This window comes from Sebastes fasciatus, chromosome 9, assembly GCF_043250625.1.
Source record: "Sebastes fasciatus isolate fSebFas1 chromosome 9, fSebFas1.pri, whole genome shotgun sequence".
Lineage (NCBI taxonomy): Eukaryota > Metazoa > Chordata > Actinopteri > Perciformes > Sebastidae > Sebastes > Sebastes fasciatus.
This window is the reverse complement of record NC_133803.1, coordinates 932,870-954,140: the sequence shown is the minus strand read 5'-3', so window position 1 is coordinate 954,140 and position 21,271 is coordinate 932,870. Positions and strand designations below refer to the sequence as shown.

The 21,271-nt window shown below is 42.4% G+C and overlaps 1 protein-coding gene across 1 annotated transcript; it reads right to left on the bottom strand.

Moving 5' to 3' along the window:
- Positions 1–236: 236 nt before the first annotated feature.
- On the bottom strand, positions 237–9,960 carry cdt1 (chromatin licensing and DNA replication factor 1). Its single transcript, XM_074645468.1, has 10 exons — positions 9,313–9,960; positions 8,933–9,043; positions 7,582–7,892; positions 7,306–7,500; positions 5,272–5,417; positions 3,762–3,862; positions 3,400–3,588; positions 2,117–2,254; positions 1,788–1,989; positions 237–913 (listed from the first exon to the last, which is right to left on the bottom strand). Exons 1-10 carry the CDS (start codon positions 9,820–9,822, stop codon positions 750–752), a joined length of 2,067 nt encoding a protein of 688 aa, XP_074501569.1. The 5' UTR covers positions 9,823–9,960; the 3' UTR covers positions 237–749.
- Between the last annotated feature and the right edge of the window lie 11,311 nt (positions 9,961–21,271).

Below are 21,271 nucleotides of genomic sequence, written 5' to 3'. Positions count from 1 at the left end.
GAACACCCACCACGTGCACCGTCATTGGATTCATTTATATGGAACTGAGACACACTATTGTATTGTTATTAAAATTACGTTTTTAAATGCTAAAAGCACCACAAATAAAATGTCATCTCAAAATCTTAGAAAAACAAACTATAACTTTCTGCATTAAAGTAGGGAGACCTGAACCGCCGACGCCGTCCTGTCTCTGGTTCTCCTCCAGCTATCACATATTTAATGCAATCACTGCCTTTGTGTTACACATTGTTAGATTTAATAAACTGCATTCACAGAAAACAACTGGGGGAAGCAGAACTCTGACAAATGATTGTATTTCTGAAACATTATCAAACAGTGACCTTTAAAAATAGAAACATTCATCAGCTCAACGTCGTAGAAAATAGATCCTTAAAAAGTCTGGAAGCTGATATTACCCCTTCATGGAGGAACTAAAACAAAGCAACAGAACAGTAGTGGGGTTAAAACAACCGGTTTACAACACCGTCCCCCTGATGGTGGAAAAACCAGGACTAGGTCTGGTCGGTCCCATGTGGTCTCTGTCCAGGAGCTGTTCTTAGAACAGTCTGTGGCAGCGTAGAGCGCAGGGCACACCACAAAACCCATGGTGCGTCTAAACTGTGAGACACACGAGCCTGCTGCCCACAAACCAGCGAAATCACTGAAACATGTTTCCCTGTAAAGCAGCCTGTGTCCAGTCTGCTGGCAGCTCCCACAGCGAGGACTGAAAGGCCATCACATCTAGCTCAGATTCTCTCCTCCTCTCGTAGTTTGTTGCTCAGTTTGTCCAGAACTATGTTGAGCTCCATGTTCTTGTTCAACTTCAGGTAGAAGTCCTTCCTGATAGGATGAATGGTCAGCCAATCAGCAGCCACTTCTGCCAGCAGACGGATGTGTTTCTCCATTTCACCTGTTCAGAGAGGACGAACAGCCAATCACATTACAGCAACAGGTTTCCTGCTACAGAATAACAGTGAATGTTACAGTAAAATGCTGCTTCTAGATTATTAGGGGTGCAACGATCCGTTTTTACAACGATACGATTTCCATGGTTCCGATACGATTCAAGGACGATATCTGGCTCATCTAGAGCGATACGATTCAATGATTTGAAATGGATACAGAAACTTTTTTTGCCAAAGATTCAGTCAGTGTGACTGAAATAAATATGTGATACTGGACAGAGCAGGTCAGGATTCTTCAAAGTTTTTCTTGTGACGGAATCAGGGATAAATTAATTATGGATATAAACAAGTAAACAACGATTAATGGCAAATACATACAGCTTTTATTAGAAAATAATAAAAAGTGCAACTGCAGGACCTGCTGCTTCAGTTCTCCAGATACAAGGCAGTGCAATATTTAACACTACATATAATAAACCAACTTCTATTCAGTGTAGTATTCTAGTGATCAACAGCTTGATAACTGCAGAGGGCAGAGCTGGCAAGCTGGCGCATGTCTGGAGAGTGAACCGGAGTAACGTTTAACATTTCTTTACTAATAAAAGTGCTAAAAACACTTTGATAAAACGTTTGTAGTCCTTAAATACAACGTGCAAATCCATAGTATCCATACAATGGATTTTATATCGATATACGTCTCCCGTGAAGGACAACTTGCCGAGTACCTATGGATGTAGTTGGAACGTAGGAATATAAATGGATACATGGATGTAGTAGATGAATCGTTACACCCCTAATTTCTAGCAGTTAATAATAATAAAAAATTGTGTGGAGGTCGGTCGTCGGCTGCTCCCGTCCATCTCTGCTGTTTGAACCAACCTGTGCTGAGAGCAGATCTGTAGCTGGCCACCGTCCTGTTACAGGCCACCTCCATTATCAGAGACGGCTTCTTCTCTGCTACAAAAACATTGCGGAGGATCCTGGCCAGCTCGGGGAGCCGTGACATCATCAGCAGACGCTCCTCCTGGGTGGGGTTTCGAGTCATGGCTGCCTGGAGCTTCTGGGCCTCCTTCGCCCGAATCTGAAACACCAACAAATGAGCAGAGACAACACTGTGATACATGACAAGGTGGTGTTCTGATGTGGCAAAGGCTAATAATACACACAGTCCATACTGCCCACCCCCGCCCTTCTCCTGGTCCACTCACCCGGTCCAGCAGGGACTGGGACACTCCTTTCAGGGCAGTTGGGACCTGAGCGGATGCTTGGGGTGCTGCTGGGTTCTGTGGAGATGTTGGCTCTTTATCTTCTGTCTTCAGAGCCAGGGAGACCAGAGCCCTCTCCATCTGAACGCAGGACGACAGAATAATGACGTGTGAACTGGACAGAACGATGCCAAGTACACTGAATTCATATACAGTACGCATCAGAAAATAAAGCATGACATTTAAACACAACGACTCATGAGGCTCGTTGGAGATGAGCCAGGCCGGCGCAGAATCCATCACCGCGCAATGCATGCTGGTTAGAGGTTAGATGCCGCAGTTTTTAGAGCCAGGCGCCGCAGCTGCTCTCCACCGACTGCAAGACTCAGGGCATGATGGAAAAGCCTGGCTGTCTCCTGATCAGAGAGCTGATTGGGCGGCTGTGGCTCAGAGGGTAGAGCAGGTTGTCCACCAATCGGAAGGTCGGTGGTTCGATCCCCGGCTGCTCCGGGTCACATGTCGATGTGTCCTTGAGCAAGACACTTAACCCAAAAATTGATCCTGAAGGCATAGCCATCGGTGTGTGAATGAGTATTTATAAGATTTATAAGATCCTGATGGGCAAAGTTGGCACCTTAGTAGCCTCTGCCATCAGTGTATGAATGTGTGTGTGAATACTGACATGTAGTGTAAAGCTAGTCGGAAGACTAGAAAAGTGCTACATAAATGCAAATCCATTTACCATTTACCCATTAGCTCTTAGTTTAGACAGCAAACACCAAGTGTTGTAGAAAGTCACAACTTCCTGTGTAACTGTAATATTTAACACTAGATGTAGGTTATTAGTCTGTGTTGGGCATGAAGGTTTCATCTGTTAACATCCACATCTGTGGTTGATAATAATAATATTAATAATAATGAAGGTTATTCATATATAACACTTATCAAATCAAGGCGGACATAAAAATAATAAAGGATAGAATCCAACGCCAGACACATGCACGTTTCCACATAGATTTACAAACAAATATAAATAAATCCCAATGTGGTCTGAAAACTACAAGTAGCCTACAGATCGGATCTAACAGGAAGTAACTGTCTCTGTGACTTCCTGTGAATTCAGTGAAGGCTGCAGGAAACTGTCCGACCTGACCGCAGCTGTTAGTCTCCGTCCCCTGCTGCTGCCGCCTGATCTCGGCTACTTTCCAGGCGAGGTGCAGCTCATCTCCAACGAGCCTACTGTTTATACATTATTCATAATTTCAGAACATTGACCAACACGGCACCTTTGGTGTGATGAGTGAGCGAGCCTTGTCCAGCACCTCCTGAGCTGTGGCCAGCGTGTCGGTGTGAGGAGGCTGCGGCAGCGGGCTCGTGAAGATGGCTGGCACAGTGTCCACGTTAAAGCGAGGGTGCCAGCGGGTCAGTTTGTCTTCTGGAACGGACACCGGAGGAACCAACGAGGACAGGAAGACCTGCAGACAGAGGGAGAAATGAAGCGCGCTGAAACACCTACATGTATTTCCCATGTGTCCGTGGAGACGGCCGTCTCAGCTCAGACCACACACGGTTAGGGACTGGGACTTTGCCTAGATGTGACTCTCACTATATGAAACCAACTGGAAACAACACCGGAGCAGCTGCTGACCTTGTGGTGCTGTTTGACTATGGAGACCTGATTCAGGTGGAAGATGTGTCTTCTCTCCAGGAGGCGAGAGGCTGCCAGGACAGGACGAGCTCCAGTCTGGTCTGAGGAGGATGACAGGAAACAGGTCAATACATGAACACAGGATCATGAGCACTAGGGGTGGGACGATTCATCTACTACATCCATGTATCATTTATATTCCTACGATCCAACTACATCCAAAGGTACTCGGCAAGTTGTCCTTCACGGGAGACGTATATGGATATAAAATCCATTGTATGGATACTATGGATTTGCACCTTGTATTTAAGGACAACAAACGTTATATCAAAGTGTCTTTAGCACTTTTATCAGTAAAGAAATGTTAAACGTTACTCCGGTTCACTCTCCAGACATGCGCCAGCTTGCCAGCTCTGCCCTCTGCAGCGCGAGCACGCATCAATGGCGTGCATGCGGACGAACGGCGCACTAGACTCCTCGCTCTCTCAGCCGGTAGCGGCGTGGAGGGAGAGGGTCTGCATGAGCTGCCGGCGCTGCGGTGCAGAGGAGCCGGTCGGCAGAGTTTCAGGTGTTATCGATCACCTGACGAGGCCGGCTTCACCCACCGGAGCTTTCCCCGTGCGCTGACGTTGTTTCATTCAGAGAAAATTCCTTTCCTTTCCCCGTCATGATATCTACGTGCACGCATCATCAGCCTCACATATCCAGCCGGAGAGCAGACGGTCCACGAGGTGAATTATCACGACGGGAGTAAAGTAAAAAACAAAACAGAAACTCAGCTAATGGCAGTCTGACGTAGTTTTAACATTTTCCTCCAGATGTTTCTCCAGATGTTTTCATGTATGAAAAGAGCCCAAATGAACCCTGTAGGTGGACTACTGGATTACTATCAGCAGATTATTTAAACAGCGTTTGTAGAGGAATGATTCTGTCCCACGCTGTTGATCACTAGAATACTATACTGAATAGAAGTTGGTTTATTATATGTAGTGTTCAATATTGCACTGCCTTGTATCTGGAGAACTGAAGCAGCAGGTCCTGCAGTTGCACTTTTTATTATTTTCTAATAAAAGCTATATGTATTTGCCATTAATCGTTGTTTACTTGTTTATATCCATAATTAATTTATCCCTGATTCCATCACAAGAAAAACTTTGAAGAATCCTGACCTGCTCTGTCCAGTATCACATATTTATTTCAGTCACACTGACTGAATCTTTGGCAAAAAAAGTTTCTGTATCCATTTCAAATCATTGAATCGTATCGGATCGTATCGCTCTAGATATCGTCCTTGAATCTATCGGAACCATGGAAATCGTATAGTAGTAAAAACAGATAGTTACACCCCTACTGAGCACCTATAAAAAGGACCCACCGGTTACATCTATCCCATTTAAAAAAAGCTGTGGATTAAAGGTGAACTGATCACAGTGGTAATCGATATTAAACTTGTAATATTTGGAGCAGAAGTGGTGACTGAAAAGATTGTGAAAAGGGTGTTTTTTTTTACCAGAGAGAATGACGGGCTCCACAGTGAGCTGGTAGCGGCTCTTCTTAACGCTGCTGTTGAAGGTTGGGACGTTCTTCTCCTGTCTGAATGTGTAGGCTTCAGGAAACACCGTCTTTATCTGACCAACGTGGCTCTCCTCAAAGCGCCTGTGAGGGGGATCAAGACAAGAGGCAAACATTAAAGCCAGGTCTAACCTCCGCCATGTTGTACTGGATGTTTAGAAGGCTGTTCTATGGGCTGATGAATTATTATTACAACAGGAGCACTAAAAAGGGTTTCAACTGACATAACAGCAGCTTTTACTGCACATAGCTGAACAGTGTACGTGTTGTAGGTTCCTTCCCAGAGTATCACAGAGATTACTGAAGGAAAACCTTTGGTTGTCCTCACATGGTCAGCAGAATGTCTAGAGCAGGGTCTCTAACCTTGTTCCCTCTGAGAGCTAATAGGACTAAATGAAAGTGGCTGAGAGCTCCTCATAGCACCACCAGTTGTACATCACCAACAGCAGACATCATTTCTGTCTTACTTTCATGGTCCTTTAATAACGTTTCAGCCACACAGTCATCGCTTCTATTACAGTCCCTCCATCGGTGAAGGGCTCTGTGCTTCGTTAGGATGTGTCCACTAAACGAAGCCTCTGCTGCAGCGTTGGCCTTCTTCATCAGTTTGGTGAACCGAGACGGTCGTCTTTTAAGCCTCGTTTTCAGCTCTTTTGCCTTCTCCGTTCGTAGACCGCTACCACACGGAAAGTCCCGTGAAAAGTTGCCGTGGACTTTGGTGAAGTGGCGCTCAACGTTCCATCTTCTACCGACTGACACGCTTGCAGACACACACGTCTCCGCCCATTGCTCATTAAAATAGGTGATTTGTTCCTTTTTATTGGCCTGGCTATTTTCTGCGGTCGTTGTCAGATCTGGTGTACGCTTGCTGGTCTGCTAACATTGCTGATGTCTGAAAGCAGCTCAACTTGTTTAATTGGCCGATCGGCAAATAATCATTTAGTGTCAGTGTCTGTGAATTTAATTGGATAGATATTTAAACTGGTTTACAATGTGACTTTGTGTCATCTAATTAATGTCCATATTCTTGTAACCTTTAGTGAGCCACTCAGACACCGGTAGAGCTACTGGTTGGAGACCCCTGCCTTAAAGGATAGCTAGACACAAAAATATGGGAAAGTAGGGTCCAGGTTGAAAAACACCATCAGTGACTAACGGGGACAACAACACTTGTTGAAACTGGTCCAGTATTGAGGGGGAACGTTGCAGCCGCTGGCCGCTAAACCAGCTGTAATGTAATCTTTTGGGGCAACCTGGCACCGTCCATTTACGTCCACTAACAGTTCTTGTTGTTGCCACTGACAGGCTCAGATTGTTCTTATCAGTGTCTGACAACATAGTGGAGAGGAGCCTCCAGAGGAAGGAAACCCTCCTCTTACCTTCATGTGACTCGTTGCCAGAAGACGATGATGGAAACGTGAGTGAGAGTTTGAGAGAGTACTGCTGGTGTTGTGTTGGAGCTTAGCTGTAGTTTAGTGTTAGGGACATTTTCAATGTCATGGCTGAATATTTAGATGATTTCCACAAGGTGGAGGCGATGCAACGTTTCAGACTGACGCTTCTCCGAGAGACACAATAACAAAGAGACCGGATCAACGGTTCCTTTCTCTGGAGGCTGATAACAATCTGAGCCTGTCAGTGGCAACAACAAGCACTGACGGTGCCAGGTTGCCCCAAAAAATTACATTACAGCTGGTTTAGCTGCAGCGTACCTCCTCAATACTGGTCCAGTTTCAGAAAGTGCTGTTGTCCCCGTTAGTCACTGAGACACAGAAACATGAGAAAATAGGGTCCAGGTTACAAAATACCGAAGTTATCCTTATGGGTTTTTTTAATTTCTTTTAAGACTAAAAAAAGAGTGAAATCAACACATTTCTGAAGACACTTCTGCATCACTGAAAGCCTCACATCAGGACTTGAAATCTGAAACTTAAAGAGTCCAACCAGAGCATCTCTCCGTCCTTCTACCAACCTGTGCATCATGTCCTGAACGCCCTGTTTGATCTTGGTGAAGGTGGCCGTCTCACAGCGGTTGTACAGCATGGCGACCACCGTGTCCATGCTCCTGAACATCTCAGCCAGGACCTTGTACTGGTAAGGCAGGGATAGACCTGGGGGGGCCGCTTGGGCGAGAGTGTGGTACCGCTGGTATGCAGGCTGCTCAGTACTGAGGAACAAGAGATGGAACCTAGTGTTAGTGGTACAGTCCAGACTGGTACTGGAGGTATGGCTGTAGGTATATGCTCACCTGTCCTGGGCTGGTGTCTCACTCAGCTTGCTCTCCTTGGCCTCTCTCTCCTCCTTCCTCCGCTGAGCTTTGGCTGCAAGCTCTCGGACTTGTGCTACAGAGAACTTGAGGGCCGTAGCATCAGGGGTGGCAGGCGTTGTGGTTTTTGGGACAGGGGGGGTGGTACTGTTGAGAGCTGAAGCAGCTGGAGAGGAGGGAGAGGAGGAAGAGGAGGATATCGAAGCTGAAGCAGCGCTGGTAAATTCCTCTGTGTGTTTCTTGATCCTCTGAAGGCGAGACTTGAGGGTTGCGATGTCCTCTCTACACAAAGCCTGACAGAGAGGAGGGAAAGTGTTTTGTTGTTGTCAACTCATCCATCATGTGCAGAGCCAAACCAACAAGTACACACTACTAACAAGTACTGTGTGTGGATCTACTCCTCTTATACCACAGAGCTCCTCACGTGTTCCTTCATCACCATGAACACACACTGTAGTCTATCTGGACTCAACCCCTCATCCACCGTCCTGCTGCCACCAACACTCACTAAAGCACCACATGTGGATTCATGCACACATCTCCTTCACCCTTTGCTAAAAACATGCTTTTATCAGTTATTTTGCTCATGATGAATAGTTGGCCCACATTTCACCGCCCTTGCCAAAGTGCCGTCCTGGGCAATGGCCTAGTTCACGTATACGAATGCGCTGGCCGTGGCTGTGACGGCGGGCGTAGAGGCAGCTCTGCGTAGGAGTGTGCGTTAAGTCCATCGCCTCCTTCTTGCTTTGCGATGACGTCCAGCTCGCTCTGGCCAGCCCTACCTCACACAGCGGTGAACATGTTGGCTGCTCCAAACACCATGAACATTATTCTGCTGCTTGTATGATCAGTTCACTTTTAGAAATTCTGAATTTCATATGTTAGAAAACAGAACAGGGCCAATAGTCTGGAGTCATGTTTCCCCCCCGTATTGATCCAGACCTGTAAACTACTAAAATCTAGTTCTATACTGCGTAGGAACCCTGTAAAAACTACAGAATAACACCATGTATATCATTTCAATTAAGTACACTGGGTTAGCATCATTATGTTTACCTTCCACAGCCATATCAGACACTTATCTCACTGTCACAGTGTGTGTATATATAATATATAATATATATATATATATATTATATATTTATATATATATATATATATATATATATATATATATATATATGTACACACATACACACATATATACCTACATACATACATACATACACATATACATATATGTGTATATACGTATATATATACACCATGTAGTCCCTGCCCAGATAGTGAGGTGACTGGCTGCACATTAGTGAAGCACAAAACAGTGTGTTACCTTGCTGGCCCGTCCTCCACTGTCCCTGCTGTTGACTGGACTCCTCTGTGGAGAGCTGTTGGTTTGCAGGTGGTCACCGGGCCGAAGCTGGGTCACCTCACTGGGCCGGAGCTACACATACACAGACAGACAGTCTTCCTTGAGTTGTACACACATAGGCTACAGTGTGACTGTATATATGTGCTTCATATTAATTTTTTCTTAAGCTCGCAACCAAAAAATAACCCAACTGTGTTTACTGGTTGCCATTTCTGTGTGGCTGAAATAATGAAGCCGAACCTGTACTAGTGTGGGTACTAGCTCCATGCACTAGCTGGGACTTACAGACATGTCTCTCAGAGATAGGGGGTCCAACAGAACAACATTAGCGTTAACGGTACCTGCGGGGTGTCCTGAGGGAGGAGCAGTCTCTTCCTGGCCTTCCTCCTCGGTGCTTTCTCCGGGACGTCAACGGCAGCTTTAGCGGCACTAACGACCTCCGCCTGCCGCCTCTTCTTTGCCGTGCTGTGGTCGGCGGTGGCTGAAAACACGGCGGCCCCGAGGTCGAACTCTGTCTCTGTCTCGGCCGAGCTCCGCTTCGGTGTCCGGGGACTCGAGGGAGGATGCTCGGCGGGCTTACCGACAGGACCCGCTCCGACGGTTAGCTCCGCGGCCTCGTCGATAACTCGGACAAACTCTTCGTGGACGGAGGACGAACAAAGGAGGTCAACTGTGTTCTTCGAGGATCTGGACCTGGTGCTGGCGACGTTAGTGCTGATCCTAGACCTGATCCCAGACCTGCGCTGCTGGGCTGCTTTCACTGAGCCGGCGGCGCCCTTCTTTCTCTGGGAGAAGAAGTCAGTAACTCGAGCCTGAGACATGGTGGAGGCTCTGGTGCAGGTGGTGGACATAGAGAGACACTGCACTAACCTACAATGAGTCGGTGAAGGTATAAATACCGCCCATCGACAACAGATCTCCGGAAATGTTCACACTGCACAGGAAGAAGAAAGGAAATTCGCGCGAAGTCGCCAAAACCACGCCTCTTCCGGTCTACGTCCTAGGATAATAAAAGAAGGACGGGCCATGTTGATCATGTTATTACCACAAGAGTCACGTAAATAGTAATAGAGCATTTCATTGATGAATTACTAATTGTACAATAAAAACAAGCATTAATAAATGTGTTTACAAATTAATTTATTAATTTTACAATAAAAACAGGTATTGATGGATTCATATTTCATTTGTAAATTCTTTTCATAATTAATCTATTAATTGCCCATTAAAATGTCAAATAATTAAATACTTTGTAATTTTGTCCATTTATTCATAGATTAATAAATGAATTTGTAAACACATGTATTAATACATATTTTTATTATACAATTTTTCAGAAAGTTGGCTCCATCCATCCAGAACATTATTGTATGTATACAGTGAAAGAATAGATGCAAGAATAAATACTCACAGAAATCACATTTATAATCAATATCCAGCTTGAATCTTTCCAACACAAGTTTTACTGGATAAATTCTATGTAATATCTTTAAAGATACTTCCTTAAGTCTGTTATTGATACAGTATTTATCACCAAGCTTCCTCCCGCTGTATATCCTAAAATAAAGAAGACCAAAAACATCTAGATGAAGGGACAGAAACACAACTGAGTGTGTTCCTGGTATGTTTGTTGGAGCACGTCTCTTTCACTATATTAGTACCTCCAATATAAATATATTCTCCAATATAAATATAGTAGTACCTCCAATATAAATATATTATCCAATACAAATGAATTAGTACCTCCAATACGAATATATTAGTACCTCCAATATAAATAAATTCTCCAATATAAATAAATTAGTACCTCCAATATAAATATATTATATTCGTACCTCCAATATAAATATAGTAGTACCTGTAATATAAATATATTCTCCAATATAAATAAATTAGTACCTCCCATAGAAATATTTTAGTACCTCCAATATGAATATATTAGTACCTCCAATAGAAATATTTTAGTACCTCCAATATATTAGTACCTCCAATAGAAATATTTTAGTACCTTCAATATGAATATATTAGTACCTCCAACAATAAATATATTAGTACTTCCAATAGAAACATTTTAGTACCTTCAATATGAATATATTAGTACCTTCAATATGAATATATTAGTACCTCCAATATAAATATATTAGTACCTCGAATATAAATATTTTAGTACCTCCAATATGAATATATTAGTACCTCCAATATAACTATTTTAGTACCTCAAATATGAATATATTAGTACCTCCAATAGAAATATTTGAGTACCTCCAATAGAAATATTTTCCACCAATCTTCTGATTTGACATGTTGATCAACAGTAGCAGAGTTTTGTAGAAGTATAAGAACACTTTCTGGTATGCCCAAATAAATAAATATGTCTTTTACAAATTCCGTCACATCAGACTTGAGGATTTGACTTAATTTGAACAATCTAGACATGACAGAGAATATAACTAATCAAAGCTGAGGACATAAAACATGACTGATGACTGCACATTAAAAGTAACATTAGGCTAAATCAGCCTCTGTAGCTGAGAATGGAGAATTAACTGTTAATCTATATTTCACTCAAGTTCTTAAACAGCTTATAATTTGAGGTAAGTATCTTATAATTGAGTACAACTATATCTTTGTATCTTTGTGTCTTTTGTTAATGAAATGAATTGTGTCCCAGTGTAATGACTCTAGACTGAACCTGAATGTCTCAGATGTTTAAGGACATGATTAATCAGTTTAGACGATGATCACATGTCCTCACATCCCATGATCAATGGACCTGACTCAGAGCTGCTACAGCTGTCTTCACTGACAACAAGCTATAGACTTTGGAAAGAGAGATAACTGGTTGCTCGGTGTGTTCAATCGTAAGGCAAAACGTGTCCGGTACTCTTGGAAAACAGGGAAAAAAATCTGGATAAACAGGAAGGCATCCAGGCACTCCAAAATATCAAAAAAGTAGCAACAAGGAAGAGAATATATTAAAAAATCTTTATTGTAGTGGCTAAATCATTTAAAAAGCCAACATGTTTCGACCACTGTAGGTCTTTGGGCTTACAGTGGTCGAAACATGTTGGCTTTTTAAATGATTTGGCCACTACAATAAAGGCTACTGTAGGTCTTTGGGCTTACAGTGGTCGAAACATGTTGGCTTTTTAAATGATTTGGCCACTACAATAAAGGCTTTTTAATATATTCTCTTCCTCGTTGCTACTTTTTTGATATTTTGGAGTGCCTGGATTGCCTTCCTGTTTAAGCTATAGTCTTTATTTATATATCATTTTTATAATAATTTTTCTTTACACCCACTGTGACTTTTTCTATGCTGTCTGCAAATCAAATGTCCTTTATAGTCAAAAGAAAGTACTGACTTATTTTACATATTAGATATGACTTGAAATGAAATATAGTAGTTGAACTTCCCAACCATAACATTCAGTAGTTTGATCTATAGCCAGATTCTTTTAACTACCTACACCATTCATTAACACATTCTAATGAGTACTCTGTCTTAATCATCTGGTAGTCTATAGGCCTATGCACACACCTCTTAACATACTCTGTTCTTCAGTTTCCTCTTGTTTTGCAGGTTTAAGGGACAGCTATGTTAATTACAGCATATGAGGGCGACTGGATTAAAGTCCGTAGCCTATACGCCATACACACCTCTCATTAATATGAAAGACTTAATGGGCATTTAAGATATAAATAAGTAATTCTTCTTCTTAACTGAGTACTTTACCTCTGTGGTATCACACTGCTTAAAGCTGAAGTAGGCGAGATTGGAGCAAATATGATTAAAAAAAGTTATTTTTATAAAACGGTCACTATATCCTGACAGTAGTACATGAGACAGGTAATCTGAAATAAATCATGTTCTTCTGTGTCCTCCGGTGTTCCTGACGGCATCTGCAAGATTTCACAGACCGGAGGAAAACAAGCAGTAGAGCTGATCCGGAGTCTGCTGTCTCTGAGCAGCTGTCAATCACTCAAGAACTCCAATCAAACGGTCAAACTAGGCAGCGCTGATCAAATATGAATCAATATTCTGGTACTGTAATGTCCATTTCTCTCCTCAGATGTTCTCAGATACATCTTGTAGTGTACTGTTTAGCTGTAAAATTAGAAAGTTTGTGACCCGGCAGCCATGTTGAGATCAATTGAGGAAATACCAAGCACCGCCCACCAGCCGGAGCACAGCCAATAGGAACGCTCTCTCTCTGAAATGACATGTGATTGGTCAAAGTCTCCTGTCACAGGCTAGATGTTCTAAAGCCTGAAAACAGAGCCATGAGGAGGTGCAGAAGTCTAGTTTTCTCTCAGAACACTTGAATTACAATATGCTGAAAGGTTATTATGGAATTTTAGCCCAATGATGCCAAAAATATACTGCCTACTGCAGGTTTAAGAAGCCTAATGGCCTAATTGAATCCAACCTGGGGGTTAGGACCCCTTAGAGGTCCCAAGAATAATCTGAGAGGGTCACCAAAAGGGAAAATTCTGTTACACGTTGTGGATATTTTTTTCAGACTTTCCTCTAATTTTTGCGCACAGCCCATGAGTCAATTCAATTCAATTTATTTTTATATAACGTCAAATCATAACAGAAGTTATCTCGAGACGCTTTATATATAGAGCAGCTCTTAGACCGTACTCTTTAGTTGAGAGACCCAACAAGAGATCCCACCAAGAGCATTGCAACGCGCTGTGGCCAGGAAAAACCTACAGCAGAACTGGGTGGGCGGCCATCTGCCTCGACCGGTTGGGTTGAGAGAGAGATAGAGAGAAAAAGAGAGAAAGAAAGAGAGAGAGAGAGAGAGAGAGAGAGAGAGAGAGAGAGAGAGAGAGAGAGAGAGAGAGAGAGAGAGACCCTACACGCTGAGATTTGCAAGAGCATTCTCAGAGTCCACAGGAACACCCCCAACAATGGATGCCGAGCTGAATTAGGCCAATTTCCCCTTTTAATTAGGATGTAAAAAAGAGCCATCAAATTCTACAACCACCTAAAAACAAGTGAGCCCAACTCCTACCATTACAAAGCTCTCCATCACCAAGAGGAGAACATAGAGAGGAGTCCCCTCAGCCAGCTGGTCCTGAGGCTCACCTCCTCTAACAGCACAAGGCCTGAGGACAGCCCTCACACTATCTGGACCAACCGAACTAGAGCTAAAGAAAATTATATCAACTATTGGACATCTACCACAAAAAGTCAACACAAACTTCAATGCTATTTGGCTCTAAACAGACAGTACACAGTGGCAGACTATCTGACCACCGTGACTGACCAGAAACAGAGAAAGACATTGACTATGTACAGACTCAGTGATCACAGCCTGGCCATAGAGACTGGCCGACACAGGCAGACCTGGCTGCCTAGAGAAGACAGGCTGTGTCAGCTCTGTCCACAGAGACAGGTGGAGACAGAGCAACATTTCATATGAAGACATCAGGAAAAAGTTCTTTACAAAAATTAAATGTAAACTCCAAGATTTTGATTCCCTCTGACCAAACTAAAATAAAACATCTACTTGGAGAAAATAGTGTCATCAGCATAGAAGCTGCAGGATATGTCAGTGCATGTCACAGCCTAAGAGACAACCACAACAACACATAATAGATGTAACTCACACTCTGCCTTTTATTTACTCCTCTACTTCATGGTTTTATTTGTTTTATTTATTTTATTTTTTTCAGTTTTTACTTTTTATTTTAAACACAAACACAAACAAACATACAAACCACAATACAATGATACAATAACGTTACAAGACTGGTCCATAAAAGAGAAAGAATAATAATAAATACATTTAAAAAAAAGTTAAAACATAAATAAAAATGAGGCACTGCACTTAAATAGAAGAAAGTATGATGAAATTAAATGATGAATGAAGTCAATAATTGCGTATGTGGATCCGATTCACGCCCACTGTCCCTGATTCAAAGATTTGTCCAAAGTTATCAATTTAAGTCCAGATTATATTGAACTCCCAGAGATTCCAGTGGGTTCTTCCATTTCTGCAGAAAAAGATGAGTCCTTCCATCAATACAATGTCTTAATTTTTCCAGAGTCACAACCTCGGATATCAGAGATTTCCAGACGGAAATAGAAGGAGGGTCGTCCCCGACCCACTTAACCATAATGGCCTTCCTCGCCAGCATTATAAGCGATTGAACCACTTCTTCATATTGTTTTAGAGAGTCTGGGACATTTCCGAGCATACATAAAAGTGGGTTTGCTGACACCTGTTGACCTATTGCTGTACTAATGTTAAAGGAACTGTTTGTAACTTTTTACAGGTATAAATCTACCGGGTCGGTTTCCCATGCGCGCTCGCATATGCACACTCGCGTGTGGCTGCGTTGTTCAGACCGCTCCGCTGCCTGCTTGTCTTCACTCACACAACGCGCGCGTTCTCAGTCCACCTCACGTGCATGCGCGCACACTGCACACTGCACACTGCACACTGCAGAAGACTTCGTAGCTCTGAGAATATCTAGTGAATGTACAGTGGACATTTGTGCAGAAATAACTGCTGCAGCTCCTCCAGACCAACAGAGGTTTCCTGTGTCTTGTGAAGTGACGGGGCTCCGCAGAGAGAAACGTTATCGTCTACGACCAAAACTCCGGTGTCTCCCCTGTCACTTCGGCTGTGGTCGGGAGACGAAGGCTGAAGCAGCGGGGCTGAAGCAGGAAAAGTCAACACTAGGATCAGCATTGATTCATGGAGAGACCTTCGTCTGGTCAGCTAACATTACTGCCAAGCAGCTGAAATATAGAGTGATATTGTGCTTTTAGCTGACGTGTGTCGCCTCACTGTTTTGAGCGATGCTCGTTCATGTCTATGTAGAGCGAGCAAGCGCGAGCCTGACGCTGACTTTCGTTGACTTAACGGCCACAGGTGTCGCTGTTAGCAAGCATTTCTGAAAGTTACAAATAGTCCCTTTAACGCAGATTGCCTTCCAAAATAACTGAATTTTGTTGCATTCCCACATGCAATGCAGCCTAGTACCTACATGAGTTTTACATTTTAAAGAATTTGGTGATATTCCAGCCTTATACTTACTATAAATGTATGGTAATATATAAATATTATGCAGGATATTATATTGTAACTCTTTATATCTATTACAGATTGAAATTCTGGAAGGCAACCGCAGGATCTTATCCCACACATCATTATCCATCACACATTTGAGCAATGTACACCAAGATGTTCTTAACCATGCAAGTTTGTTCAAGTCCAAACTTAATAATTCTGAATAAAACTTAGATATAAAGTGCTTTTGCCCTTTGCGGTCCATAAGAAATATCTCAATATGATAGTCATTTGAAAATTCCAGTGAGTTGGCTTTCTTACACACGTGGACAAAATTGTTGGTACCCTTCCGTTAAAGAAAGAAAAACCCACAATGGTCACTGAAATAACTTGAAACTGACAAAAGTAATAATAAATAAAAATTTACTGAAAATGAACTAATGAAAATCAGATATTGCTTTTGAATTGTGGTTCAACAGAATCATTTTAAAAAACAAACTAATGAAACTGGCCTGGACAAAAATGATGGTACCCTTAACTTAATATTTTGTTTAACAACCTTTTAAGGCACTCACTGCAATCAAGCGATTTCTGTAACTCTCAATGAGACTTCTGCACCTGTCGACAGGTATTTTGGCCCACTCCTCTTGAGCAAACTGCTCCAGCTGTCTCAGGTTTGAAGGGTGCCTTCTCCAGACTGCATGTTTCAGCTCCTTCCACAGATGTTCAATAGGATTTAGATCAGGGCTCATAGAAGGCCACTTCAGAATAGTCCAATATTTTGTTCTTAGCCATTCTTGGGTGTTTTTAGCTGTGTTTTGGGTCATTATCCTATTGGAGGACCCATGACCTGCAACTGAGACCAAGCTTTCTGACACTGGGCAGCACATTTCGCTCCAGAATGCCTTGATAGTCTTGAGATTTCACTGTACCCTGCACAGATTCAAGACACCCTGTGCCAGATGCAGCAAAGCAGCCTCAGAACATAACCGAGCCTCCTCCATGTTTCACATTAGGTACAGTGTTCTTTTCTTTGTATGCTTCATTTTTGCGTCTGTGAACATAGAGCTGATGTGACTTGCCAAAAAGCTCCAGTTTTGTCTCATCTCTCCAAAGGACATTCTCCCAGAAGCTTTGTGGCTTGTCAATATGCATTTTGGCAAATTCCAGTCTCGCTTTTTTATGATTTGGTGTCCTCCTCGGTCGTCTTCCATTAAGTCCACTTTGGCTCAAACAGTGACGGATGGTGCGATCTGACACTGATGTACCTTGACCTTGGGGTTCACCTCTAATCTCTTTGGAAGTTGTTCTGGGCTCTTTGGTTACCATTCGTATTATCCGTCTCTTCAATTTGTCATAAATGTTCCTCTTGCGGCCACGTCCAGGGAGGTTGGCTACAGATTCTGGGAGTTTGGACTCCTCAAAGGATTTATTAAAAACCCTTAGTAAGAGATTATTAATTTCCCCCTTCATCACTTTAAAAAACCCGACTGGGAAGCCATCCTCTCCTGGACATTTCCCTGATTGGAGTGTGGAAATAGCTTTATCTACTTCTAATTGGGAAATAGGGGACTCCAATACATTTGCTTGATCCTCTGGTATCTGTGGAAAAGTTAAGTTATTTAAGAAGCAACCTGTCCTGAGCCTCTCCAGATCAATCTCTGAACTATATAGGTTTGCATAGAATCTTTTGAAGCTCTCATTGATCTGACGATTATTTAATTGCCTTTGGTTATTCTCATCCTGTATAGCTGAGATAAAAGACTTTACAGGGGCATTCCTTGCCAGCCATGCTAAAAGGCGATTTGGTTTGTTGGCCAATTAAAAAAAAATGTGTTTAGCAAACAGAATATCCTTTTCTGCTTTTCTAGTTATCAAATTATTCAGTTGCTTTAAGTTCAATTAGGGTCATATCTAATTTTGTTGCATAGTAGGTCTCCTCTAATTGTTTTATTTTATTTTCAATTTCCAGTTGCTTTGCTACTCGCTCCTTTTTCTTTTGACTTGTATATGAAATAATCATGCCCCTCATGTAAGCCTTACAAGCATCCCACATAATTCTTGGGTCAGCTCCATCCTTATCATCGAATTCTAAAAATAAATCTGTATGATCATTCAAAAATGTTATAAATTTCTCATCCATAAGCACCGTTGTATTCATTCTCCAAGAGAGTTCATTAGGTCTATGAGGTTGAATGGACATAACAACAGGAGCATGGTCCATAAGGGCAATATGGCCTATTTCTACACGTTCAACTAAATGAGTACGACATCTAGAAACAAAAATGTAGTCAATGCGTGATGCTGACAAATGAGGCTGAGAGCGAAATGTATATTGCTTTGAAAGTGGGTTGTAATGTCTCCATATGTCCAAAAGATCAAATTCCTTATTAATATTTAAGATAGCCTTGGCATTTTTGGATTGAATTGTCTGAGAGGGAAGTCTGTCCATCATTGGGCATAATGCACAATTAAAGTCACCCCCTATTATCATATTCGTGCAATCCATATCAGCTAGTTGACTAAATAAGGATGCATAAAATGCTTCATCTTGGACATTAGGGGCATAGACATTTCCTAACCAAATATTTTCACCGTGTAGCACCCCTTTAACTAGAACGTATCTTCCTTCAGTGTCTTTACAGGAAGCTGTGACAGTAAATGGGAGATTTTTGTGTATCAGTATAATCCCACCCCTTTTACTTGTTGAATGTGATGAGAAGAAAATCTGACCAACCCATTCACTGAGATATTTTTTGTGCTCCTCATCATTTAAATGCGTTTCCTGTCAAAAAGCTATTTGAAACTCATCTTTTTTAAGGGAGTTCAGGACAGATTTCCTCTTTACCACATTATTAGAACCCCGAATATTCCATGTACTTATCTTAATAGTCATTGACAACAGGTTGTGTTATGAATTGCGTGCCACATAGAACCTCAGCATTTAAAAATAAGGTGGACCAGACAGCTTCAAGTGCAGAATGAGCACTGTTGAACATGGGAATGATTTCCAAGCAAGAACAGAACAGAAAGCTTGGAATCACTAAGAACTAAAAAAAAGAAGGAAAAAAAATCAGAAGAAGAAAAAAAAAACATTAAGGAAAAAACTTAAAGGAAAATAAAATCTAACCTTACCTAGTTGTACTTTAACCTTGTAGTAAGCACAGCTGTAGAGGATCAAGAACATGAGTATACACGCCCCTTACTGGATTGCAACAATTAGAATACCAGTGTAAGTTCAATTATGTGACAATACAGTGAGATAGGAGAAGCCTCGATGTGCAAAGGCACGTATTTCACGTCACTCTACATTCAGTACCTGAGGCAGTCTTGTTCTATCTAACCTCAAGCCAGAGGTTTATTTTGATGCGGGCAGCTTACTGGTATAGCCATTGATTTCATCCATAGACGCGAAGGAGGAGCTGGTGCCGTTGGGGTGAAAGATTCTGATGACAGCAGGGTACAAGAAGGAGTACTCCCAGCTTCTCTCAGTCATTTTTGAGCGTTTGCCGACTCCTTCCTCGTCCTCTCAACTTCTGTGGAGAAATCCTGATAGAAGGACGTGTTTCCACCTCCGATATTTATCGTGCCTCGGTTTCTTGCTGCATACAGGATTTTCTGTTTGTCAGTGTAGTTGTGCAGCCTCACCAGGGCGGCTCTCGGACCCTCCTTGCCGGCGGATCTCACTAGCGGTCCCGTACAGTGGGCTCTTTCAATCTTGATTCAGCACATCTTGTATCCACTTTTCAAAGAAATCGACGGGTGTTTTGCCCTCTGTACCTTCTTTCAGTCTGACAATCCTCACGTTCGGCAGCCGACTTTGGTTTTCAAAACTTTCCAGGCGATCTAATGCCTTCTTTAGCTGGACCTCCGGAGCTCCCACCCGGGGTGTAGTGGTAGCCGACACATCCTCCAATCTGATCGCTAACTGGTTTAATCATGTTAGCTAGTTTACTGTCCAGCGTCTTCTCTATATTAGCAGTGACAGTCTCCACAATTAATTTGCCTCGTTTCACATTTGGGTCTTCGTTGTCAGTAGGCTCATAGGCCGCATTGTCGTCCGGGTCAAGCTCATTGTCTTGGCTAGCATAGTTGACGTTAGCGTTAGCATTGCCGTTACCTCCTTTTTTACGTCCGTCTTTCTTCTTGTAGGTCTGGGAGTCGCAAAAAAGTTGTTGAGTGACATTATCAAAATATAGTGTACACCGGAGGTAGTTTTCCACTGGTAGGAAATGTGTTAAAAAATTATATTTACAGCAATCCAGCGGGGAGAGACCAAACTCCACGTCTACTCAGGTCGGCACATCACGTGATCCCCCCATTTATTTATTTTTTATATATACATTTGATATTTGATATTGCAATATATTGTTAATTGTTTTTTGTTTGTTTTATTAACAAAACAAACATACATTATTTCTCTATTGTTTTCTACCATTTCCATGTTCTTTTTAAATATCTATATTTTGTAATTTGCTTAATGAATTGTATATATGTGTATATATGTTTTTGTTTTTATTTTGTTCTTTTTTATTATTATTATTATTATTATTGAATTGACGCTTTGGCAATATTGTTCACCTGACAGTCATGCCAATAAAGCATATTGAATTGAGAGAGAGCGAGAGAGAGAGAGAGAGAGAGAGAGAGAGAGAGAGAGAGAGAGACACACAGAGAGAGAGACAGAGAGAGAGAGAGAGAGAGAGAGAGAGACAGAGAGCGAGAGAGAGAGAGAGAGAGAGAGACAGAGACACAGAGAGAGAGACAGAGAGAGACAGAGAGAGAGAGAGAGAGAGAGGGAGAGGGAGACAGAGAGAGAGAGAGACACACAGAGAGACACAGAGAGAGAGAGAGAGAGAGACAGAGAGAGAGAGAGAGAGAGAGAGAGAGAGAGAGAGAGACAGAGAGCGAGAGAGAGAGAGAGAGAGATGGAGACACAGAGAGAGAGACAGAGAGAGAGAGAGAGAGAGAGAGAGAGGGAGAGAGACACAGAGAGAGAGAGAGACACACACAGAGAGACAGAGACAGAGAGAGAGAGAGAGAGAGAGAGAGAGAGAGAGAGAGAGAGAGAGAGAGAGAGAGAGAGAATGATGTCCACACTAACCACAAAAAGCAGCCACTGGCTCCATGTTGGTCCAGTGCGTATCTGTACGCTGGGGGGCGCCACCGACACACACAATGTCATGTATTTTGGTGTGAGATCAGGCAGATATACATGGTGGTGAAGACCTATTGATAGATGTGGTCATCATGGCATTTTCAATAAGAA

Bases quoted from the DNA above. Each gene is read 5' to 3' on its own strand.
- cdt1 (XM_074645468.1), bottom strand. From the start codon at position 9,822: ATGTCCACCACCTGCACCAGAGCCTCCACCATGTCTCAGGCTCGAGTT. The intron at 5,418-7,305 runs GTTGGTAGAAGG...TCCCCCTCACAG, and splicing joins GTTCAGGACATGATGCACAG to GCGCTTTGAGGAGAGCCACG. The intron at 914-1,787 runs GTTGGTTCAAAC...CTCTCTGAACAG, and splicing joins CAGATCTGCTCTCAGCACAG to GTGAAATGGAGAAACACATC.